Source organism: Pezoporus flaviventris, unplaced genomic scaffold (genome assembly GCF_033815535.1).
Source record: "Pezoporus flaviventris isolate CSIRO_AGI_PZ_B2104156 unplaced genomic scaffold, CSIRO_AGI_Pfla_v1 ptg000006l, whole genome shotgun sequence".
Lineage (NCBI taxonomy): Eukaryota > Metazoa > Chordata > Aves > Psittaciformes > Psittacidae > Pezoporus > Pezoporus flaviventris.
In genome coordinates this window covers 12503548-12527799 of record NW_026892554.1, presented here as the reverse complement: position 1 = coordinate 12527799, position 24252 = coordinate 12503548, and the positions used below count along the sequence as shown (strand labels likewise).

At 35.6% G+C, this 24252-nt stretch overlaps 1 protein-coding gene across 4 annotated transcripts in view; it reads right to left on the bottom strand.

The window, feature by feature from the left end:
• DMXL2 (Dmx like 2) overlaps positions 1-24252 on the bottom strand; it is a 53677-nt gene that overhangs the window by 20651 nt on the left and 8774 nt on the right. For 3 of the 4 annotated variants that reach the window (XM_061446944.1, XM_061446945.1, XM_061446946.1), the window contains exons 2-23: positions 23726-23851; positions 21924-21995; positions 21008-21086; positions 20254-20407; positions 19225-19291; positions 17557-17735; positions 16662-16845; positions 15537-15711; positions 14494-14727; positions 13117-13394; positions 12258-12954; positions 10668-10789; positions 9558-9647; positions 8469-8586; positions 7616-7735; positions 6940-7167; positions 4796-6475; positions 4403-4513; positions 3476-3645; positions 2126-2223; positions 1797-1962; positions 560-824 (exon numbers count right to left, since the gene is read on the bottom strand). In XM_061446944.1, coding sequence (XP_061302928.1) covers positions 560-824; positions 1797-1962; positions 2126-2223; positions 3476-3645; positions 4403-4513; positions 4796-6475; positions 6940-7167; positions 7616-7735; positions 8469-8586; positions 9558-9647; positions 10668-10789; positions 12258-12954; positions 13117-13394; positions 14494-14727; positions 15537-15711; positions 16662-16845; positions 17557-17735; positions 19225-19291; positions 20254-20407; positions 21008-21086; positions 21924-21995; positions 23726-23851 — 5413 coding nt within the window. Of the gene's footprint in view, positions 1-559; positions 825-1796; positions 1963-2125; positions 2224-3475; positions 3646-4402; positions 4514-4795; positions 6476-6939; positions 7168-7615; positions 7736-8468; positions 8587-9557; positions 9648-10667; positions 10790-12257; positions 12955-13116; positions 13395-14493; positions 14728-15536; positions 15712-16661; positions 16846-17556; positions 17736-19224; positions 19292-20253; positions 20408-21007; positions 21087-21923; positions 21996-23725; positions 23852-24252 lie in introns of those variants that run through there. The other variant, XM_061446947.1, reaches the window with a different exon arrangement.

Below are 24252 nucleotides of genomic sequence, written 5' to 3'. Positions count from 1 at the left end.
ACTATTTCCTGCATTACAGAGACTTGTCAAAATACATAAAACCAAGACACTTTTTGGTCTAGTTGCCAAAACAAAATGAAGAATTACTTATTCCCCACAAAAAGATTAAAGGTATGAGCTGGATGAGTAGAAAGATACTAAATTCCCTCATTTGCTTCACTGTTGTATTTTACTCAGTTAAGCCTAAAAATAAGCTAGGGTGATCAGTCAGGTAGTTTTTTCCCCAAGGGAGGGAATATGCCACACAAACCCATATAGCTACCTGTCCCTTAACATTAATCTTGAAAGAGACAGGATAGGAAATCCTGCTAGAACACTGCGAATTCCTAGAAGCAAGAACGAGAATTTAAGTCCATTAGACAAGTCCTTGAAAGAAATGCAGAAAAGATGGTTGGTGTGTGTTTTCTTTCTTTTTTTTTTAAGTAAAAATTGAGTGGGCCAGTACATAAGGCAGTTAATGCATAATGGCATCTTAGGAAAGGAACTGCATAGGAAGTATTCCTCCTTCTCTACTCTGTCTTAGTAAGTTTGTCCCATCAGACTAAGGTTTTTCCCTTACCTGGGTTTTCATCATCATCTCTAGGGGTTTGCTCCAATAACGTGTCCAGTGCTCTAGTGTAATCTTTCATTATCCAGTATGCAATGCTTCTCAGAAATGGATCAGAATGCAATTTAGTACAGCTGAACCCAGTTCCATCCTTTTGGCAGCCCAAAATTTTTTCATAAAGAATGGAAGTGTATGTGATGGAGGTTTCAAACTCTGATTCATACAAACGAGCAATAACCATAGCCAACTGGATGTCTTCCATTTTCTCAAGGCAAACCTACGATGAGAAGTGGGGAAAAGGTTGCTTTATAAGGTAAAGGTAGTTCTTTAAAATAACAATTAAGTGGATAGCAATAAATGTTTACAGAACAGACTGATTTTTTTTTTTTTTTTTCCCCTTCATCATACCTGTTCTTTAAGTACATACATATCTCTGGGTCAAACCCATGGTGATAAGATATCTAAGTAATATATTTTCTTCCATGTTTGGAAAGAGGTGTGCTTTATTCTGTTTCAGGAATTATCATATGAATACCAGTACACCAGCATGTCAAAGATTAATATGGCAGAAGTAAAGATGTTTATTCTACCTAGTAGAACAAAGATAACTTCCAACTTCAATGTTAATACATCACTGACAAGATATTCTTCACACTGTCTCATCTGCAGAATTGCATCTCTCAGGAAAATTCTTTACATTCTCAGGTAAAGACAAACATACTGCATATTAGCAGGCAGGAGAACTAAAGGTTCTCTAATTCCCATTCTCTTCTGAGGTACTGCTTCGGTAATGATCCTGCTTACAGCTCTCACCTCCCTTGTGGCAGGCAACATCACAGCTCCACTAAAAAGGAATCCTAGGGCTGCTTCAGAAGAGAACTCCGACTTCTTTTTTTCACTTAATGTTGTAACAATAGGTCATGCAGAATAGCTGGAGGCTGAGCTCCAACCTAACTGTTGTTACCAAATTTTGCCAGAAGGATTATGACTGTTATTCCCAAGAGTGCTTCCACTGAGAACTGATGTATCTGAAAAATTATTCTGGCCTTCAAATCAGCTTTCAATCTGCTTTTTACAGTACTGTGGAGGTATATGGTATGTCTGCAGCACACAAGGAGGTCATGTGTGGGCACACCATACCATTTGTGCTGCCACAATTTATGGAAAACATTAGCAGAGAACAGCTTGTAAGGATGCATTTACATAGGTCAAATTAGAAACTGAAACTTAATTTCTCAAAAATGGATACCTCTATAGCATCTTTCAGTGAACCTGCTAGCAGGAAAAATGCAGCTGATTGTTCAAAGCGTTGTTTTCCCAACAAAGCAAAAGCATTTTTTAAAGCAGCTTTGCGCCATCTATCTTCACTGAAGTTGTGGCTGAAAAAGGCAGTCATCTTCTCATCATTCTGGGACCTGCATAAGTAAATGTGACACATACAACTACTTATTATATCATCTTAGCATACAATCACTTGAATAATTAATCACTTATATTTAAACTCTAATCTGGATGAGTTCCACTTTGCATTCCTGGTTCAATTAAGATTTAATCAAAGTTGCAGTTAACGGAACTTACCTAAACAGACCCCACACCACTGCCTTTTTCTTCATAGCAAGGTAAAAAAGTGCAGCATCTAAGGCATCATTGTTCCTCTGAAATGAAGCTTTTGCAACCTGCAGTAAGCAAAACTTACTGTTATTACTGCAAATATAGAGGCTGCTTTTAGCTAAGTAACATGTTTTGTGTCAGGAAGGATGGTATAGGTGACTGTATTATTTCTACAAAGCAAAAGTAACTTCTGTCAGAATGTTTTATTCATGTCACAATTCTCTAAACATTCTTAAGACTCAGAAAAACGGCACTATTGCAAATATAACCCCTCTTAACCACAGTGGGACATTACAACTATGCAAATAAGTCTTTTCTTAGAAAAGTGTTACAGTAACTCATACTATCACATGAAATTCCTCTTGCATTCCATTATTTACATATATCTAAGTTCATACAAGTATTTCCTTAATGAACGCTGTTTTCTGTATAGGACTCGGAGATATAATTTGGAATACTAGGATAATTAAGTTTTACTCCTGGATTCCAGTATCCTGTAATTTTTCAAAATGAATTTTTACAGCATAACTAGTAAGTACTTCTGTTCCACAGATGTTTCCGAGATTGCATTATTTGTTTACTATAATTCAAAGCAAAATCTAGTAATTATTCATATCCCTCAAGCTTCAGGTTACAAAACAATTCTTATTAAAGCAAGGATTTAAATCTCATTGGTACCTACAGGAAAATTTAGGTATCTCAAAAATATGTTGCATTTTATCCATTATTACACCTCCCATAAGAAAACTGCATGTAAATGAGACTTTGTTTTTACATAATATAGGTACATGTTTACATAAAACAGTAATTTTATGACTCTCCAGAAAAGTAAACACTGCACTTAGTTGCAATTCAGATCTTTCATGTTCTACAATACTCCATTATAAAAAATACAAAAATGGCAAAAAGACCCCGTATATATTTTTACTAATATTTATATATATTTCTTAAATAAAACCCACTACTGAATTCAAAGCATAATTCCCTGTTTAATACTGACTCTATCTGAAAACAAGATTCTTATCAGAGTAGTTAATATGATCTTAAACATACTGTAGAATATTGGGGAGTGGGGGAGAGGGAAATTAGGTGCTTCAGAAATGGTTTTACCCTAGATAAACTGAATTATATCTTACTATTGAATAATGAAATTTGTAAGCCAAGCATGCCAACATCAGTTGGCATAGAAAAAACTAGTTACATTATCTCCTAGCTGAGCTGGAGTACAAAGGAATCTGCTATATGCAAATCATGTGCATATCTGTTAAGGCATACCTAACAGCATGTCAACTGTAACATGTAAGTAGCGAAAAGTACCTTCTCAATGCACCTTCGGAGTGTGTTGATATTCCTGACCCACCAACCAATACCCATAGCTCTTAATTCAGACCACTGTGGGTCTCCCTTCTGGATAGCGGGAATCATACTGATCAACTCCTCCTCAGCCTCAGAATGAAAAGCCCATGCAAAATGGCAAGTAGAAAGGCCTAAACAGTAACATAATAGAATTGAGAAGATTAAGCCTTGTTAATAAGCAAATGAAGTATGTCAGAGATCAAAGTGGGATCTCCAACCCAAGAGTTAGGTAGATTCAAGTGAGACTGCCTCAACAGGAAGTAGAGCTGCCGAAGGAACAGCTCAAAAATCTTTTTACTTGCTAGGGATGTTCTCTCCTCAGTGCTTCTTATGTCATTTCCCAGTACACCATTCATATATGTATAAGTTATATGGTGAAAGACTGAAGGAAAAATATTCTGCTATTGCAGAGGCAGACCTATTCTGTGCCAGAAACCTTTCTGTCTTTTGCTTAGGTGGTAACTGCTTTTATTTCCTGGATTTCACAACAGCATGTACTCAGACTGAGCTTGGAAAAAACCTGCTGTGATAAAAACAATAGAAAAATCTTTAAGGTAAGATAAAGCCATCCTGTGTAAAGCACTTTCTTTATTCTCCAGCAGAAACAATATGTACAATTTGTCTGTTATCTGGTTGGAGAACTTATTCATGCCTGAAACTGAACGGGACAGAATCTTTGTCCTGTTCTACCTTTTTTTCTGCTATTCACAGTACATGCAAGGAAGTCTGTACTAAATCTTTGCAAAATAAGGGCCTTAATGAAATAGAGAGCATCTAAAATGAATATACAGATAATATAAATAATAATAATAGAAATAAGAAAAAAAGACCCAGACCCTATCAAGTCAAGTAGATCAAATGAAAGCAAAACTTCACTCTAAGAAATACCTTGGTGAAGCAGCTGAACTCGATACAGAGGTGGGAGTGATGTCAGGAGGCAGGTGTGCAAGCGCATAGCCAACAGGTATCTTAAGCCACATTCATCTAAGGTATCCCTTCCTGTGAAACATAAATGCTAATTTTTGAACATGCGGATGACTACAAGAGCACATATATACACTTGCCATATGCAGTGAGGGATGTATGTTTCAGAACTTGCTGAGAACTAAACTACAAGTTATTATGTATGAATTATAAGTAGAGATTTATACTTAAGTTCTTCTTTCTTGCTGTATCTAATCTGAATAACTGATACTAGCTTTGTTATCCCGAATACCCAACGATTAAGTCTACCTTTGCTGAGAAGAACAAGAATGTTAATTCAATACATCAGTTACTAACCTGAGTAATTCTTATCTCTGTTCTCATCTAGTTCAGTGCTTGTTGTGGCCACAGTGTCTGCCAAAGCTACAAGGAACATCTGCTCCAGTCGAGTGAGGCCTGGCAGACTTGAGTGCATCAGGTGGCTTGACAAAACACTAGCATGTTCTCGGCCAAAGTAAGTCGGACCATACTGTGACAGATTAATAACTTTGGATTTACTCTCCCTCTTCTCAGGCTCAAAATCAATAAAGTCTTCAGTTGTAACAGATGGAATTTGGAATAGGTCTGAGTACTGATCTTCTGCTTTTCTCTTGTCATGATGTTCAGAGCCCTGAGGTATTTTAGCAGTTTCTTCAGAAACAAAAGTGGCATCTTGATCTGCAGCAAGCAGTGCATACAGTGGCAATGGGGGAATTGAGTCTATTTCTGTGTAGTCTCGAGTACTGTCTTTTCCAGCTGTGATGGTATCCTTCGCAGTACTACCACTTACACTAATGGTGCGAGAAAGATGGCGCTTAGGACCAGTTCCTTCTCCAGCTTCTGTGTCTTTAACGATTGCAACTTCTCCTGCAATACATTTAACTAAATGCGATAGAATGGCTTTGGCTCGGCGAACTTTACCCAGATCCATAAGTTCTAATAACTGGGTTGGATGATACTGGGGTAGAGTAGGTGAAAGAACATGAGCAGCTTCAAAAAGGCCACCATCCTGTATTACAGTTGGAGTGCCAAAAACATCATCTACAATACCTGCCCTATCGATTACACTGGACTTCTTTGCTATCAGGCTTGTTTTGAGTGGATCTTGTGTTGTTGAGTCTTCAGTAGTAAAAACATCACTTTCTCCATCACCAAACCTGATAGTGTGTTTCCACTGGGCGTAAACATGCATTTCACAGTCCATTCCCACTACCAGTATACCATCTCTCACCCAGGACAGAGAAACAGGCAGTGAAGGAGTGCCATCTACAGATGAGACCAAATCAATTGATCTAAGCAACACCCACTTCGACTTTATACCTTGTTTTATGCTACCACCTAGTGGTAAAGTAATGACAGCTACACCATCTTTACTGCTAGTTTGATCTGTTACAATTCCTGAAAGTCTTCCGTACATGTAGATGTTGGCACCAACTCCAACTGTCAATATATGTGAACCATCTTCTTTTGATACCCAGTCCAAATGTACTAAATGCTTGATACTAGGCACCAGGTATTGGTCTTTATTCAAAAAAGCATCTGATTTACTGTAAACAAACAAATTACTATCTACACTGACTCTAGAATCAAGTACACTTCCCACCTTAACTAAATCATCCAGATGAATTGTCTGTTCCAAAACCCATTCTGATCCTCCTGTAGACTCACATTCAAGTATACAAACATGCATGGAAAATTCTTTGGAAACAAAACCATTATGCTGTATGGGTTGTTTGTATGCTACTGCAAGACGTCCTGTGTAAGAACAGCTAACAGCAACTGGCCTTCCTACAATGCTCACTGTACTGCTGTTGTCTTCTCCTTCATCATTCATTAAAGGCCATTTCCTCCAATGGTATGTTTCCCTTTCTTCATTTTTGCTGTTTAGGTCTGTCTCTACAGTACATCTCCAGAACCGCACTCTGTTGTCTGAACAGGATGTTACTATCAGATAAGGTGCAAGGCAGACTGGGTATATTGATGAAGAACTCAGGTGACCTGAAGTTAGAACACATTACATATTTACTTTTAGTAATATGAAGTATAATGCCTCTATGAATAACATGAAACCTAAGGAGGCGAGGGAGGAGGAAGGACAGGAGGGACATGAAGACAGACACACAGAAGAAGGTGTAAGGAGATCAGGTAAGAAAAGCATTATATAACCAACATGCTAATATTGGCAGATGATATAAAGCAGGTATATACTGTTTGTTAAAAAATTTAGAAGTTAAGTTTTCAACCATTAGAGCAGCACATTTCAGGAACAGCTTTCCTGTGGGGATTCGATATATTTATGGAAGGGTAATATGACATGGACACAATGACTTGAGAGAGCCTTTTAAGCCTGGTGTTCCCTGTATCAGTAAATCAGAATGCAATAGGCTGAGGAAATACAACCAATCCTAACAATAGTAAATAAATTAGTGGACAAACTGGATAGAAAAAAATGTTACGTTTACCTGCTGAAGGAGTTGCTCTTATTACTTCTACACCAGCAGGAAGATCCAGAGGTTGGCTATACACAAGTCTGGAGCTCAGAATGAGTTTACTAGCAGTCTGAAGATTAGCAATTGATGAAGATCGTGGAATGGGACTTATGCCAGGTGATACATTTGGAGAAGATACCACACTCTTTTGCACAGGTACACTAAGCTTATTCTCTGGTGAAGTAGCTTCAGTTGGTTTTGCTATATTCAAAAAATTGACAACGGTGTTAAAGAAATTGTTTAAGTAAGGATAAGGCATGAATATCTTACAATATCAGATCTATTTTTAGCCATGCTTAAGTTACACAAAAATACTTATATGATGTGTGCAGGCTGTGTTTACTTTTACTGCATGCTATGACTATTCATTTTGGGATACCCATAATATTCTGAAATACCGAGAATTAAAAAGAAAGAATCCAGTGCCTATCAAGAAATTTTTGCATTGCTAATGGTGTAGAGAACAACCAGTGTTTGTAAGGAATCTTACTGCTATTATTGCATTGATAGAATTCTAAATGTTCCTGACTTTGAGGCTTCTACTCAGTAAAGGTGACAATGTGTTTTGAAATGAAACACCAATCTCTAAGTTTTATTTTAAAATAATATTAAAGTAATGTCTGTCTCTAAGAAAATTACTGTCACTCACCTAAACAGGCTTGCACAGATTTGAGATGAAGGTGCCACATCTGAAGAACAGAGCAGCCATTACTATCTTTTTCAATTACTACGAGGTAGAACTTCTCCGAGAAAGGTGGTGGACGATACCCTGTAATTTCAACATCACTATCATGAACTTTATCTTCAACATAAATTATTTTCAATAACAGAAGACTGTCTAAAAATTATTTATACTAAAAGAACTGTTTTCATCTTTGAAAGAAATTGCTTGTTTAGAAACAAAACATTCAAACGGTATGATTAATAACTTTTTAAACATTAATAGCATTTGTTTGCTTATGGCTACAGAACTATTAAAAAAATAGACTGACTTACAGACAACCTGAGTACTAGTAGCAAATCTAATTAATTAGATATATTTGCCTTACAGATCAGTTTGAACTATCTTGCTATATTGTAAAGACTCTTCTACCTGCCTGCTTTCTTTCTTTTAAAATTTTAAGTCTGCTAACAAATCCCCAAGTTACTTTTTATTGTATTAGCTTGGAAGTCAAATATGTTCATCTTATCACCTGGAACTATATATTGATGCAGAAAATATACTTCTGCTCTATTTTGTACACATTTATATACAACATACAGTGTTTTGAAAAATGGACTTTGTCATATAGCTTAAAATGTTTCACTCTAAGCAAATTAGAATACCTTTGTTTATTACCGTTACCATGTAAACTACAACTCATAGGAGCAACATGAAACAGCCATTTTAGTAAATTCTACAGATTCTCATAAAAAGGAAACTAACAGATGCTGGCTATTTCTGTACCTTAAAAAACATTTCTACCTACACTTCATTCATATTAGCTATTTTTATTTTGTACCTTGTGATGGCTGGAAAAATATCTCAGTTTCCTTCCCTTCCACATCTTCCTTATGTGGTTTGTATCCCAAAATGAAGTCTTCTTGAAAGACATGAAGCAACTGTGTGTTTGAGCCACACTGAAATATTAAGTAATAGTTACGCTTCCAGAAAAATAAGGAAACATTTAGTACTAATGCAATTATTTCTTTCCTGCAATCTAGCTACCGATGAGGATCACTTTCTTTTATAATGTTAAAAGTTATCTTAATGCATCCAAAAACCTGAATGTTTTATATTAAGAACAGCATATTCTAGAACTGATTGTTTGTATATGCAAATTATTTCACTGAGATCTACTCTGCTAGACATATTCTGTAATAACATTTTTGCTGCAGTTATTGACAGATGCATTAGTACCTGATTGGTTTTTATTGCTTTAGGTGTTGAATAAATGACAGTGGGAAAAACTCTTAGACTTTTATCCCTTTTCAGTGGGAAGACAGGTCCACAATGAACTGCTTAGGAAATCTAAAAAGAGGGAATGATTTTCAGATTTCCCTTCTCTTGTGTATCGCAACAGCTGTCCTTTCTGACAGCAACAGATTTCCTTGCAGTACCTCCACCTCTCTACAAAGGAGGCTGCTGGCAGTGAAATCCTTTTCTGCAGGCAAGGAAAAATATGTCCCCAAAGACAGAGATGGCTAAATTTTCATGCTGCAAAACACCCTCTTTTTCCAGAGAAACATGGAAAGAGAGCATTTTCTGTACTCATCTATAAAAATATTTGAACCTAAGACTGAAGATCCCATGTGATTAATACTTAAAAGCATGGAAATTTATTGACAAATAGAGAACAACTTCTTTGTAAGTGTCAAAAACATCCAGATAACTAATTAAGAAATGGTAAAACACTGTTTTCACAGGCTGCTTTCTAACACAAAACAGCACTGGAACATGTCTGGTCAAAATAACTGTGAGTAAGAACAAGATATAATGCTGCTGCCCCCTCATTGTTCAAAATGGATAGCTGAATTAATTAGGTTAATTAACAGACAGAACTACTAAACAACTTTATGTGAAACCCTTAAAGAATTAACCATTTACTTACTTTGTTAGTTATTGCATCAAGTTCAATAATGCATCCTGGTCGAGCAGTAGATTGTTGACTCACAATATTAAACACTTCCCCAATAAGTTTCTGAAACAGAAAAAAAATAGAGGAGTTAGTATATTTTTCCTTCAGACAGAAGGAAACTGCAGTCACAATAAACTGATGCTTTAATTTTCCCTGTTAGCATAAACTGTAACAGATTTCTTACTGTTGTCACTTAAAAAGCATTTCTTAAGACATTTGCACTGTTGTGTTTGTACCTATTCATGGGGTTTTAACGGGAACTAAAGAGTGTTTATTTAAAGACTTATAGTTTAATCACAACTTGGTATCTGTGACATGAGAAAGTAAGATATACTGCTTCACTTCTGTTTAAAGCTTCAGGTTTTGTCACAACATGTAAAAAAAGTCAGTATAGCTTATACATAAACTGAAGGCTCTATTGATTTTTGCTCGAATGTTCACAATTACTGCTCTTGGAACAGATTCCCCAGGCTGATCTGAATAGTGACAGGCTCTACCTTGCAGGATAGCTTAGAAAATAACAAAATAATGGAAAAAAAGGAAAGATGTGCTTCTTTATACAATAATAGTGCAAGATCAGGCTTTACTTTGCTTAAAGTTATAGAAATTAAATATTAAAGAGGGATGAAAAAATAAGAACTAATATTACCCTTGGCAATAACCTGCCAATCCCCCCTTATCCCACCATCTCTGCCCTTCCTCATGTACAGACGTAACTTTGGTGGATACACCTAAGTCTGCTCTACTGTTTTCACTTTCCCACTTACTCCGACTTCCCCTCTTTTAAGAAAACAAAGTAAGAGATCCTGATTTTCCTTTCCCCACCTGCTACAGGCTGGGGAAGCCTGTCAGGGGAATTTTGTTTCAGTGCAGCCACTTTTAGTAGTAATAGCTGTATTTCTGACTGCTGATGTTTAGATAGAGATGCAAACCATAAAATTATGTAAGGTATAAGGCATAAGATCCCATACACAGAATGGCAAAAAAATTATACAGAACCAAGTAAAGACAAATACCCCACTAAAGAGGGGAGTGACCTTAAGTAGTTTTAATACTTTCAAACCATTGCTACAGAAAACTTACGGATGATTCAGGGTCAGATAATTCATCTAGAAGTTTTCGTGCATCTACGACAGCTTGGTAGAGTCTCAAGTTTTTGCCATCAGATGCAACAAAGCAAGCACTAGCAGAATTGCAGTATGTACCTAATAGAAAACACAAAAACTTAATAGCTAAAAAAAAGGGGCAGTGAAATGGCATCAGGTAATCTACTACGTTCCACATCACTGCATGTGAATCCATTTCTTACATAATTTCCATAAAGTATCGAAGCAAAAAACCTAAGCAAATGTGTGCATTAAAGCACCATTATCTGAATTCTGAAATAACTCCCTTTCTCCTCATTTATGTAACTGAAATTCCTCGTTAAAGCTGAATAATCGAAGCAGAACTCATATTTACAAATAATGGTTCACACATACAAAAACCATTACGTACACCTGAAGGAATATTGCCATTCCTTAAGGGAAGCAGGTAGTAATTTGTGTTTAGAAGACTCTGGGATTTACACAGCACAGAATGTTACTATGTAAGCAGAGAAAAGAATTTATTTTATTTTAAATAAAACACGTTACACACTTATTAAGTATATTTAGGAGTTTTGAAGTTGTACAACATCTTTGACACCTATTTTATCATTTCAAAGGTCAGACTGGCCTTAGCCTAATAAAATAACTTGGCATTATTAATAGAAAACAATGTTACATCCATCGCAAAAATGACATTTCTAGTACTGTATGCAAAGATGACAACTTACTACAACAGCAGCATCCTTGTGATCATTCAAAAATAATTATCTGAGTGGATGAGGAAAATCATAGTTGTAGAGACTATTTTGTCTTACCAGTACTGGAAACTATTTTGCTAACTGCAGTAGAAGGCCCTAAAATACAAAACCTGCAGAGTCATCCTAGGGTATTAGACTTCAGATGATTTGCTGCCTGACCTCTGAAAAAGTAGTTGCAGTTCTCTAAAGTTCATGTAGCCTATTTCTTTAAAAGTGCTCTGTTCTAATGGGGCTTTTGTAAAACACTGGCAGCCTGAAGAATTTGGGTATTGTTTCAGGATCTTCTAAGCAGAGTTTTTAGCCAGCACGTTAAAAGGTTTTGATATTTGATATCAAAATTATTATATCAAAGTGTAAATTTTGGCTGAAAACCTTTCCCAACTAATCAGATGTTCAAGTAGGCCAAATACTAGCTCTGCTCGACCGACCGCCTCCTTCAGCTGTATGTGGCCACCAAACCAGATGCCCAAGTTGTCAGAACATCTGCATTATTAATATGATGGCAATACAGAGAACACTCAATGAAGCTGCCTAAAGCACTGAGGAAAGGGATCATCTTATTCTTTGTGAGAGCGATGATTTCTTATTCACACGAAGTTACTGGATGGCAGCTGATTCACAGTAACTACAGGCACACTGAGACCAGATGAAATGTTTTGAAGTTGTTTAGCCTCAAATGAAATAAAAATACTTAATTTGCATAATACAAGGAAATTGATGAAAAGTTAATACAAGAATACTCCAAATTACAATACTAATTTATTTTGACAATTAATTCTACAACTCATAGTGTTAACTCTATATGGAAACATGCTAAATATACTCACCAAGGCAATAGCTGGGAATAAGTGTTGGAAGCCAGGCTACGTTAGAGAAAGCGGAGGTATGAAGAGAGTTAATTCGAGCCAATTCAGATACTCCTCCAGTGTATGATAAAGGTCCTATAGGGTCTACACGCCACAGGATCAGCTCACTATAGATTGCGTTTGGGTCATGGAATGTACGGGTTGCTGCATTTTTAAGCTGCTGCCTGGAAGAACCTTTCACATGTTTAATTGGATCCATTTTTCTGTTTATCCTATCAGAGTCCCAGGAACTGTCTGATTCAGGAGTTAATAGAGCATTATGATGAGAAGATGTTAGCAGTAATGGTAAAACAGAATGGCAAGCTAGATCATTGAGATGAAAACGGTGACCGCAGTACCTAAATTTATGTGATACGGTTAGCACAGAAGTGAAAGCTGATTTATCAACAAAAGTAACTGCCCACTGATTTAGAGAGCCATCTATATGTTTGGAAACCATCATTACTTTTGGAGAAATTATATTCACATTTGCACTACCCTGGTCAAAGCTTGATCCTTTATTTGCTAGAGTCTTATCTGGAAAGTCCATTGTCTTCTGATAGACAGCATTGCTATCATCTTTTACAAAGATGGGGCAAGCATACATCATAATATTTTTGCTAAGGGAGCTAGCATCTCCTGATGGAAATGCAACAGGAATCCTTGAAGAAAATGAAACCTAAAAAAAAAAATAAATAAAAAGTTAGAATTTAACACTGCAGCTTAAGTCTAAATAAATATTAGCTGTTTCATTAAGCTTATACCAATGTTCAGGTATAAAAGAAAGGACACAATGATTGTTAAGATCATAAATAATAAAACATTTTCAAATATACAATACCTGAACTTGCCGAAAGATGCCTGGAGTGTATTCATCTAAGTATTTCACATGCCACACCAAAAAGGTACCATCAATGGGATGAATAGTAAAAAGCATATCTGGATTTCTGTTCCATTCAGTTACAAGCAACTCAATTTTCTGATCTAACAAAACTGTCGGAAGAGGCATGCATGGGCCTGTTAGTAGAGATGTTTTGGGGCTTCCCTCTCTTTCTCCATCTTCATGTTCTGAAGAACCTGTACCAGTCCCTGTCTCTGATTCTCTGTCTATAGACAAGTCTGCAACAGAAAAGGAATGTGCCATTTAATGCATTAAAAAGATTTCCCCATCAGTTTCTATTCAAAACAACATAATATTTCTTATCTGCTAAGAGTAGCATCTGATAAGAACATTCATGTGCACTGCAGGTAGAAACATCTTTGTCTGCTGAAAAATGTGAGGGTCTGGCCCTTGACTATGGCTTCTAACTATGCAATGCAAGTAATAATAAATATAACCATCCAAATTCAGATACTTAACAGTAATGCCCTGCCTAAAATTATTCTGCTCAAGTATATAAACCCACATATTTTATATGAATGCTGGTTTCAAACTAATGCGGGTGGATGTTTGTATTTAGAAGGTAATAATGAAATATCATTGATCACAGTGATCACTGAGAAAGTAGTATGTAGTGCATGTTCAATAAGAATTATCATACACTTAACTACTGCATTGGTAATCTGTATTTCAAGAACCTAAGCATTATAAAGAACAAAATATATCATCAATTTACTGTCACTAATTGGTCTTCCTGGTTTCTGGAAACAGATTTAGATTTTTACATATGCTTACTGACCGAGTGACCCTCCTACAGCAATGTAAGGTATTTCTGGTAGGACACTTTTTCACCATTAATTTCAAAATAGTCTCTCCATTGCTTTGTGAACAGCTACAATTGGCATCATCACATGGGCTAAAGCTTAAGATGTAAATCTTACCAGTACTGGAAACACTGCAGTTGCATTAAAACGGAGCTATGTCCAACCCTACTTAAGGCCTGCCATAAATTGGTTTATCATTACTGACAACAGATAGTAAGGTAAATAGAGAGCAGGTCTTAATCATGATTTCATAGCTTAGTGGAATATATTCAAAATGGAAATGAAAGACCAAAGCTACCTTTCTTTTTCACTCTGTATGTCACTATTGCATTCCAACAGAGTACCTCACCGCATTTTTCATGCCTACAATTACAGCAGTCAAAATTTCAGCTGTAAATGTCTATTTCAGGTTAGTGATGTTAGCATTTTCATTCTTGTGGTAAATAAATGTATTAATTATTGCATTAATGCACTTCAAAATAATTCTTGTGCTACATATCTCAATGTTACTAACCATGATCTAATTTCATACGTAAACCTTTCTCTTTTTCTTCCATTTCTTCTTCCTCTTCAGCCTCAACATCAAAATCTTGTTCTACTTGTTGTTCAGAAATTTTTCTTAGATGCTGCATAAACACTTCAATAGAGGATGTAAAATTAAATTCTTTATTATTCAACCAGTGAACAACGAAGCCTCCATTTCCTTCATCTATATTAAAAGCTGTTCCAGCCAAGACTGATGGAATATCTGTGGACATTTTTAAACAAATAAAAAAAAGCTATATATTAAACTGCTCACCTTTAAAAAATATATATACAACACATACACACAGATTTCTTAAGACATTTAGGTTATTTTAGGTAGAACCTAAAAATTATTAACAATTTGTGCCTGTAAGATCAGAAAAGGTAGATAAAGTTTTTACATGAAATTGAAATTTTAAAAAAATTATTAAGATATTTTGAAGTCAATAAATTTACATGAAAATTAATACTTATGTGAATGGTAAATGATACTCAACAGTTCTAATTGCGCAATTTCTTGTGTTGCAGTATTGTCATTTCACATACAGATTTTTGGTAACAAATACGATTGCTCTTTAGTTTTTCACTTGTTTATAATATTTTGCATTACTCTATAAAAAGTAGCTGGTTTCCTGCCAAAAAATCTGGTACAGCCTTTTTTTTAACTCATTATCTATTCTGTAGGACACAAATACTCTATTCATCATATACGATGGCCTCCCAAAACCCAACAATCTAACACCAAGCAGACATGCAATTTAGGTTTCTTTTGCTTTCTAACATGTAAAGATGAATTCAATTGGCTTTTAGAAGTTCTGAAGGTATTCAGAATAAATTCAACCTCATTTGTCTTACAAAACTCTATGAGAAATTACAGGCTTGTGAAATAAGTCGTCCTACAAATTACCTGTATTCAATTAGGTAAAGCAAACAACTTACATCTCTGTTCCCTCTCCCCCACCCCCCGCCTTTTTTTTGTCCATTTTGTGTAAATATATTATTACAGTTTAGTAAATAGTTGTAATATTTCACCTGTATTAGGGTTGATGCTTGCTGCTATGTGGAAGTGACCAAGTGCATTTGCGTGATGTGAAATGTGACGCTGAACTTCGTGAGTACCCTGTTGATCTGGCAATGTATCTGTATGGGTAACAAGAACGGACGACCTCCTTTGTCCTTTTCTCATATTTTTCAACTCGTGAATTGTCTGGTATATTTATAAGAAAAAATTAAAATTAAACTGTAAGGTAAAAATTCACACTTAGCAAAGCCTAAAGCTATTTAACTTATTTCTACGTAAGACATGAAGATTAATTTGAAAAGGATTACTTAAAATATATTTCAGCAGAGATTAGTAACACTTGTATACACCAGTTCTAGCTAAAGGCAAAGGTCTTCTAACAGTCTTCTGAAATTTACATTAATATCTGCTAAAACAACAACATAAAAATACACACTATTTTGTGTAACTTTCATAAACAAGCTTATGGCAATCTAAAAGCAGTAACCTTTCCAATGTAATTTTATAGTGAATTATTTTTGTGAATAGAAAATTGCTGAGAGCACAACTGATTGAACAGCCCAAAGCATATTTGGTTCCACTTTCCCTATTTGTTGATAGTCATGATATGTAAGAAGTAAGAACCTCATCAGGCTGTAATAGTCTACAAATGAGTAGTGGGGTGTTCGTTTATTTTCTTGGTTTTATATTGATAGGTTTTCTCTTACTGTAAACTTAATAGACTTGATATGACTGCCACTGAAATTCTGAGCCCTATAGTACCACTTTTTGGAAATGCAGTTACCAAATCAGATAACTAAGAATTAAAAGATTTACTGCTTCCTCTGTTTCTACAACTACAGACTTTCAGAGCCAATCAAAATGAAACTATCACTATTCCATAGTAAACGTTGTCTCATCATTATTAGCTATAGAAAAAGTAGATTGAGTTTTAAGAACATAGAGCTTGTGTGCAGAGTTGCAAAGTCTGATTTCTTCATTGTTTAATAACAAACTTCAAAAACTGATATGTAATAATTCAGACTATTTTTATCCTTATAAGAACCAGATAATACACATCCATAGAGTTATATATCCTTTAAGCATTTCAATTTTAAGAATCTTGACATAAAAAAGTGACAAGTATTTACTTGTACCTCTAGTGCATGCTGTATACTGTCCTTTTGCTTTCCAGATTGAGAGACGGCGCTGCTAATGCTGGAAGTGCTGGTTTCACAGATCTGCTCACCAAGAAGAGTATCTTCTGGTAACAGTGTCTCTGACCAAAGCCGACAGATGCCATCAAGACAAGATGTGAGTAACACGTTACAGACCAAACCCCTAACAATAGACATATCAAGGTTACTGCTCAATGCAATTAAATTAGCTATATGGACACAGTGGAAATTAGAGTAGTTGTTGTTTCATCCAAATTTCTACCTCTCCGCTAACTAAAGGTTTTATATCATTAGTGATTTCTGGCATGCTGGCAAACCCATATTGGATTTGGCAAAACCTACTGATTGTTGACAAAAGTGCATGTGAACATGGAATGATGATTATTTGATAAATGCAACAGTTATTATAAAACTGCAGTTATCAAACTGCCTAAACTATCTGACTTGTTGGACTATGTGAAGAATGCATAATTTTTACTAAATAACTAAAAGTGAAATTGAACAACTAATTAATAACCAGTATATACAATACAAATTAGCTTACTAAATGCTGATCATTTAAATAAGTATTTTATTTCCAATGTCATAGCACCAATTGGTGAAGACAAAGCTTTATATTCATGCTTCCTGGCATACCTTGAGAAGGCATTAAAGTTTAGACTATATTTTAGAATAAATCTCACCTGTTAACGTGACTATCACTATTGTACTAGGTAATACAAAAGCTTATGGGAAGATGTTCATATGTTTTATTTCCACCAAGTATAAGCAGAGAAATCTAATCATGCTCTTGATAGCCAAACTTTAAGCAAAGTGTTAAAAAAATACTTGTTCAAAGCCTTGCCTCGGTTTTTTAAAAACAAAACTTTCGAACCTGGGCATGTATTTGCTAATGTTACGCCATGAAAATCCTGTCACCGCTCGAGGATGTGCCAAATACACAAATGCAAAGTTGACATCTCCTAAGCTTTTTTTCTTTTCTTCATTCTCTTGGGGTAGAAGAGATGACTTCCAACCAGTCATAGGATACCAAACCTTTAAGAGGCAGTCATTCTAGGTAAAGCAACAAAAAACCACGGGGTTAGCTAGCTATAATTAAAAATATCACAAAAATAAAGTCCCAAATAATAAGGAAACTGCTGCTCTGGTACTATTTGCACTTTTCCAGACAAGCCATTTCTGAGACCACTTATTTCATTGATGATCCTCCTGGAATAAGCTACAGGACTGAAGAAATATTCTGCTAGCAATATTCCATTCCTATAAGGACTTTTTCTTGCAGTCCAGTTGGCCCCCTACTTTTCTCTTGGTTCACTGTGAATTTCTGCTTAGCACATACGCATGCTTAAAATGCCATGTCCATTTCCCTGCAAAGATAGAAGCCAGAAATAGGCTGCTACTAACACTACAATATTAAGCTCATTAATAGTTTCTCCACTGAGACAACTCATGTTGGTTGCCATGCACAGGAAGCCTGACTTTCATGGAAAGCACTGTACCTACTGAGTACAGGCACAGAGTGGAGGAGCAGATGCATGTTACAACCTTACCCTTCACCATCACAGCCTATGCTACCTTCCTGGTTTAAATGGTTGGGCACCACTGATGTAATTATTGAAACAGAAGTGAACTGCTGAAATAGCAATACTATTAATGCTGTTAAGTGAGACTGGAGTATGACTATACTGATGTGAGCTAAGGACCACATTACTAATATGTCTACAGTAATTGTACACAGCTGGATATCAGGACTTGCTGCTGGAATGGTGATACAGAATAAAATAAAAATATGAATGACAAACCTCAGAGTGTAGATACGAGATAGTATTACCTGACAAGCATCAAAAAGTACACCATCTGACTACAGATTCTGCAAGGAGGAAGTCTGACAGGCAGCCCTGTTAAGAATTATGATCAGGGCTGTGTATCTATCTCACAAAACAACTAATGTGTTCTACAGACAGAAAATTATAGAATTGTCCTACAGACAGAAAATTCTGGAAACATCTGCCTCATCTAATTTGCCAAATATTTAGCTATATAAAAGTATATTCATGAGAAACACAGAACGAAGCAAATTTTTTATAGTTTTCTAACCACAATGACTCTATATGTAGTAATTATTAAGGAGTTGAAAGTAAGAGTTTAGTCATAAAACAACATAGCTCATGATTCAGTTGTCCTCTTTAGTAAGTGTAGGAAAATAAAGCTTCTTAAAATTAATCTAATTGTTCAACCAACATTAAGTGCAAGCAATAAATGCTTACCTAACCAAACCTGAAAACCAAAGGGAATCACTCAAATGAGAGGGTGACAATAAAGAGAATTATTAATTGAAAACTTGAATAGCAATTTGACAAAAAATACTGCAAACTGAAATGGAAGTTAAGAACTGATAACTCAACCCAGAATTCACTAAACAGAAAATCTTTTCTAATTTGTGCACTGAGCTGTACATATTATCAGTTCAAAAGGTATCTTTTTGTTAAACAAATAAAAACCATTGCAATCACTTATTAAATTATTCCTTTTTTGTCCTTACTTTCCCAGCTGTTGCAAAGTATTCACCATCAGGAGACCATGCCATCAAATGTACTGATACAGCAGTCCTAAAGAATACAAGAGTAAAGTTTTAAGTTGTAAGTAAAGTCTATTTATTCCACAGTATTATTCCATATATATTCAGTTGATTAAATATTACTGTTCATTACTTAAACGAAATGTATTAGTGTTTTATAGTTGTTGTTTTAAGCATACTTTAGAAATGGCAGAATCATAAGAAGTATTTTCTACAATGAAACAAAATAATTAGTATTTTCAAAATTTTACAGAAAAACAGGCCATAAAATACACTGTTTTAAGTATGGCAAGCCTAGGCTATATCCAATGAGATCACAGAAGTGAAATTTGTCCCATCTACTCCTCTACTCCCAGTGAAGACAAATCATAGGAAGAAATGAAAGTGAAGATCACCTAGATAATTTGTGATATTATTTGTCTGCGACTACAGCTTAAGGGTCTGCTGCCTGAAAGTGGAAAGTAGCCTATACAGCGCTTTGTGGGCACAAAATCTAAAATGGCTCTTAAAAAGTCAAGAGAAAACAGGTTTATGGGCAACTGCTTCCGAGTCTGCTTGCATATTTATAGAAATGGCTGATCATGAAGCACTTCCGTCACATGAATCTCAAACAGAACTGGGCGAAAAGTTTTGGGACCCTCTGGCGAACATTCGAAAAGCAGCTCTCATCTTTATCAGTGTAGCATATCTGACTGCTACTGCTCCTCTGTTCAGCCTTATCCAATAACTCAACACTACTTTTGAAGAAAACAGTGACAATTTTGATACATTGCCAGTGCTACCGTTTGGGTAAGCCTTTGACTAGCTTGTCTGGTGATAGGTCACTTGCAAAAGTGAAGAATTTTTATTTGGAATAACTGACATCATTTGGATTTTTATGGTATTTTAAGCTGATTTAAAAGCACATTTTAAAATATAGTTTTGGAAAGAAGATACAGTTGATAAATGAGGTGGCACTGCAATTTGTCTTAAAATAAAAATTATCTCACTCACTTGCACTGCCAGACACATTTCCAGTCATTTAGAACTGGAAGAACTTTATCATCTTTGACCTGATTGTCAGGATCATCATCATCTTCTTCTAGAATGTCACTAGATGGAGGGGCCCACAATTGCAAAAAGTCAGTTGCTGTCAGCAGCCTGTTACCTGAAAGTGAGTAATAGCAAAGCTGTGAAGGCAAGATGATGCATGTATATTGAAAGATTAAGCCTGTCATCATGTTTTACTGAGAATTATTCAAAAACAGGTTGAAACCTCAACTTTATAAAGTCAGTTTTAAATACGATAGGGTATTCAATCATATTATACAGCTGTTTTTATAAAAACATTTTGAATTTATGTTTTAAGAAAGAACATCAGTGGTTTTTTGTGACTTCAAATGATAAATCATATGAAATAATCAACATTACATCTCAAATACACATCTTATAAAAATCTGTGTCCGTGTACACTGCTGATTTTAATTGTGATAAAATTATGTCTACATGATTAGCTATGGTAATTCAAGTCAGTTAACAACTTAACACTGTGATTCCCAGACTAAGATCTTGCATAAGAGATTCAAACACTTGGCACAGCATCTTCACAAATGTTAAATGTAGCCTCGCATTTTATGCAACCCTGCCTGAGAACAGATAATCTAAAATTTCCATATTCATGTTCTCACTTTACTACAATAACAACAGTTTGTGTACAAGGTCTCCTAACTACAAATGTTGAACAAATACTTCACAAACTTCACATTACCTTGAGGATCCCATGCTAGGTTATAAGTCATGGAACTGAGGAAGAATTGCCCAGTTTTAAGCCACTGACACTTTAGTTGCTGTGGTTTAAAAACAGTAAAGGATTAATTCTCACATCAACAGCAAAATACAAAGGTATTGGTATTTCATTCTTTCCCTATGAAACTGGTATTAAGCCTGTTGCAGAAACATTCAGGACCTCATGGCAGATGGCTGAATCTAGTTTTAATAATTCTTTAATTGTTTTATAAAAATTAAAATGCTCTACGCATCACACCAGGACCTGTCACAGATATAAATAAGTACGTAGATTACTTTAGCTAGGTCATATATTTATAACAGTTTACAGGATGTCAGTATAGATAGAACAAAGATTGTGAAACCTGCTTGAGAATCACATAATAGTTAGAGTTGGAAAGGACCTTAAAATAATCTAGTTCCAACCCCCCTGCCATGGGCAGGGACACCTCACACTAGACCATGTCACCCAAGACTGTCCAGCCTGGCCTTGAACACTGCCAGGGATGGAGCATTTACCATACCAAGAATATACTTAATGCTTGAGTGCTCAGCTATGGCTGTGCAGTTAATACAAGCCTGGGTACATATATACAAGTCTAAGTCATATTTCTGTAACACAAATCTGATGATCTCTTCAAGCTATAGAATCACAAATGTGTCACTGTGTCATTCTAGTATGAGATTCGAGAACAAGATGTTATTGTGTACTTAGCAGATGTGCAGACCCCAGTTTGATTCACGCAGTGGAAGACTCAACACATCCAATTTTATTATGGATGGTGGAAAATGTTTATCCATTAGTCTTTCGTATGCCAATGTAATTTAATAACTGGCAGACAGACTTTTGCCTCTTCTAAGAGGCTAAACCAAATTACAATCATGAAATACATACTTACACTATTTCTTTTATGAGAATTTATACCAAGTGGTTCAAAAATGCAAACAGCATTCCCATATGATGCTGCAATCTGGAAAGAAAAAAGTAACACTGAAGACTCAAACTGTAAGGTTAGGAGATAAGTATAACCACTCCTCAGTATTCCAAAAAAGCTAAAGAACTTCCAGTACCTCTTCTACGTATCATTGTTCAAGAAAAATGAAATTAATCCAAATGTCATTAATTATGTTATATGTCTACTTTCTCAAGGGAATTGTGAAATACATCCTTCTGAACAAGCCCATCTTTAAGATTTTAACTCTGAGTAGGGAAGACACTGTTCAGTGGAATAAACACTGCCAGATCTAATACATTCTTCTAGGGTAACTACTGTTAATGCATAAGGGAAAGCCGATGCCTTCACTACTTCTGCTTATGTTCCATCTACTTCACAGCTAAATAATAAATGAATTATTAGTGACTGGGTCTCTCTGTTCCCAGATTCCATTCTGTACCACTGAACAATAATTATGAGAAATAGGAAGAAATGTAATTATATTTTGAATACTTAAGTATGTTTTGAGGGAGATAAATGGTAAATGGAAAAACTAAAGTACTTGCACCACTGAACCCCTCAATTTCTTTTATCCATTTATTTCACAGAAACCCTGCTACACAAAATGGTCTTTATTGGGAATCTGTCTGGTTGGGTTGCTAATACTCATGTGCTTACGAGTACTTTTGACTATCTTTAAAAATCCTTTTCCTTCCTTAAAAGATTCTTAAAAGACTGTCTCAGTTCTTCCCATTCAGGATCTGGTTTCCTCAATACAGAAATTAAGTAAAACTTTCAAAATATTTATTATGAAATCTTATTTCCTCTTCAGGGCAGGGGAAGGAGGCTGCAACTCCTACAAAAAACAACAGTCCTTGAGTTCAGAGTCCTGAATGCAGAACCACCCAGCGGGTCATGATGATCTTGCAGGGGACACCTGTGCAGCTGGAATCGCTCTTCCAGTCCTATTGGGACTGCCTGGCTGCTATGCAGGCACCTTGCTGGCTAAACCTGCCCAAACCCTAAGTAGGGCTTTCTCAATACTGCAACTAACTTTTAACTAGCTAATATTAGTATGCAGTGACAACTGACAAACAAAATTTGCTCAGAGCATTACCATAACTTATAAGTTTTTCCCAGTAACATGAACTGTCTCTTTATCATTGTTAGGGATTAAAAATAAAACCACAAGGCCAGGCAAGGGCCCTCGCAGTTGTGACTGCTCATAATGTAGCACTTCTAAACACATTAAACATGCCTAAGCTTTTCTGAAAAATAAAGTATTTTTAATTCATTATTTTGGAGGACACAAACACCCACTCACACATATGTGTGTATTTATATGTATACATGAACATTTATCTGTATATTCTCTAGCTAGATGAAAGTATACAATAGTGGAAACAATAACAACCATTTCAGTACCATTCCAGTTCTGATACTATACTATAACTAATACATATTTCCACATTTTGTTAGACCTGTTATTGCAGGTCCTGGAAAGGAATAAAACCCATTGTTACAAAATGTCTACCCTCTTCTCCCCTCCCACCCCAAAAAAAAACCCCAAACCCCATACTATTAAATTGGAACAATTCTCTGAGTAACAAACCTCAAAGTGTTACTCAAAGTTACAGATCAGTAAAATAAGATCTTTGCCATGAAATTAACTCATTAATAACATTAATGTATTATATTGCTGTTTATTTCATTTAGAGTATTCTGTTAAAAAAAACAAAACTATAGAAATGTATTAAAATCCTTACCCTGCCTTGTTGCTGGGAGCACTCCACACAACTGACCTGGATATTTCCATGTTTAGCACCAGGAATAATTTGCACACATTCAAAGTCATCTGCCAGAATAACAATATCACAACCAGAGCCATATGCCTGAAATATTTGAAAAAGAAATACAATTAAAAAATTAATTTAAAAAACTGAATTATTATTAGACAAGTTTGAGAGCTCTGTGAAAATCTCCATTGAAACAAGCTGTCATTATGTAGCAGGTTTATCCTAACCAATTCAGTAGCACTGGGAGAATAAGCAACAAGTAGCAAAGGGGGCCTTAAACATTCCAGGGCTTAAATCACAGCAAACAAAACCAGTACAAAACCCAAACAAAACCAGTACAAAACCCAAACAAAAAAAAGCCTCGAACTTACTCTAGAACTCAAGCTCTGTTTGTACTTTCATACATTTGTTTTGTGGACTTTTTTTTTTTTTCCAGATTTTAGTTGTTTGGGTTTTTTAATCCCCTCCAATTCTTGATGCCTCTTAGAGCAAGGCAG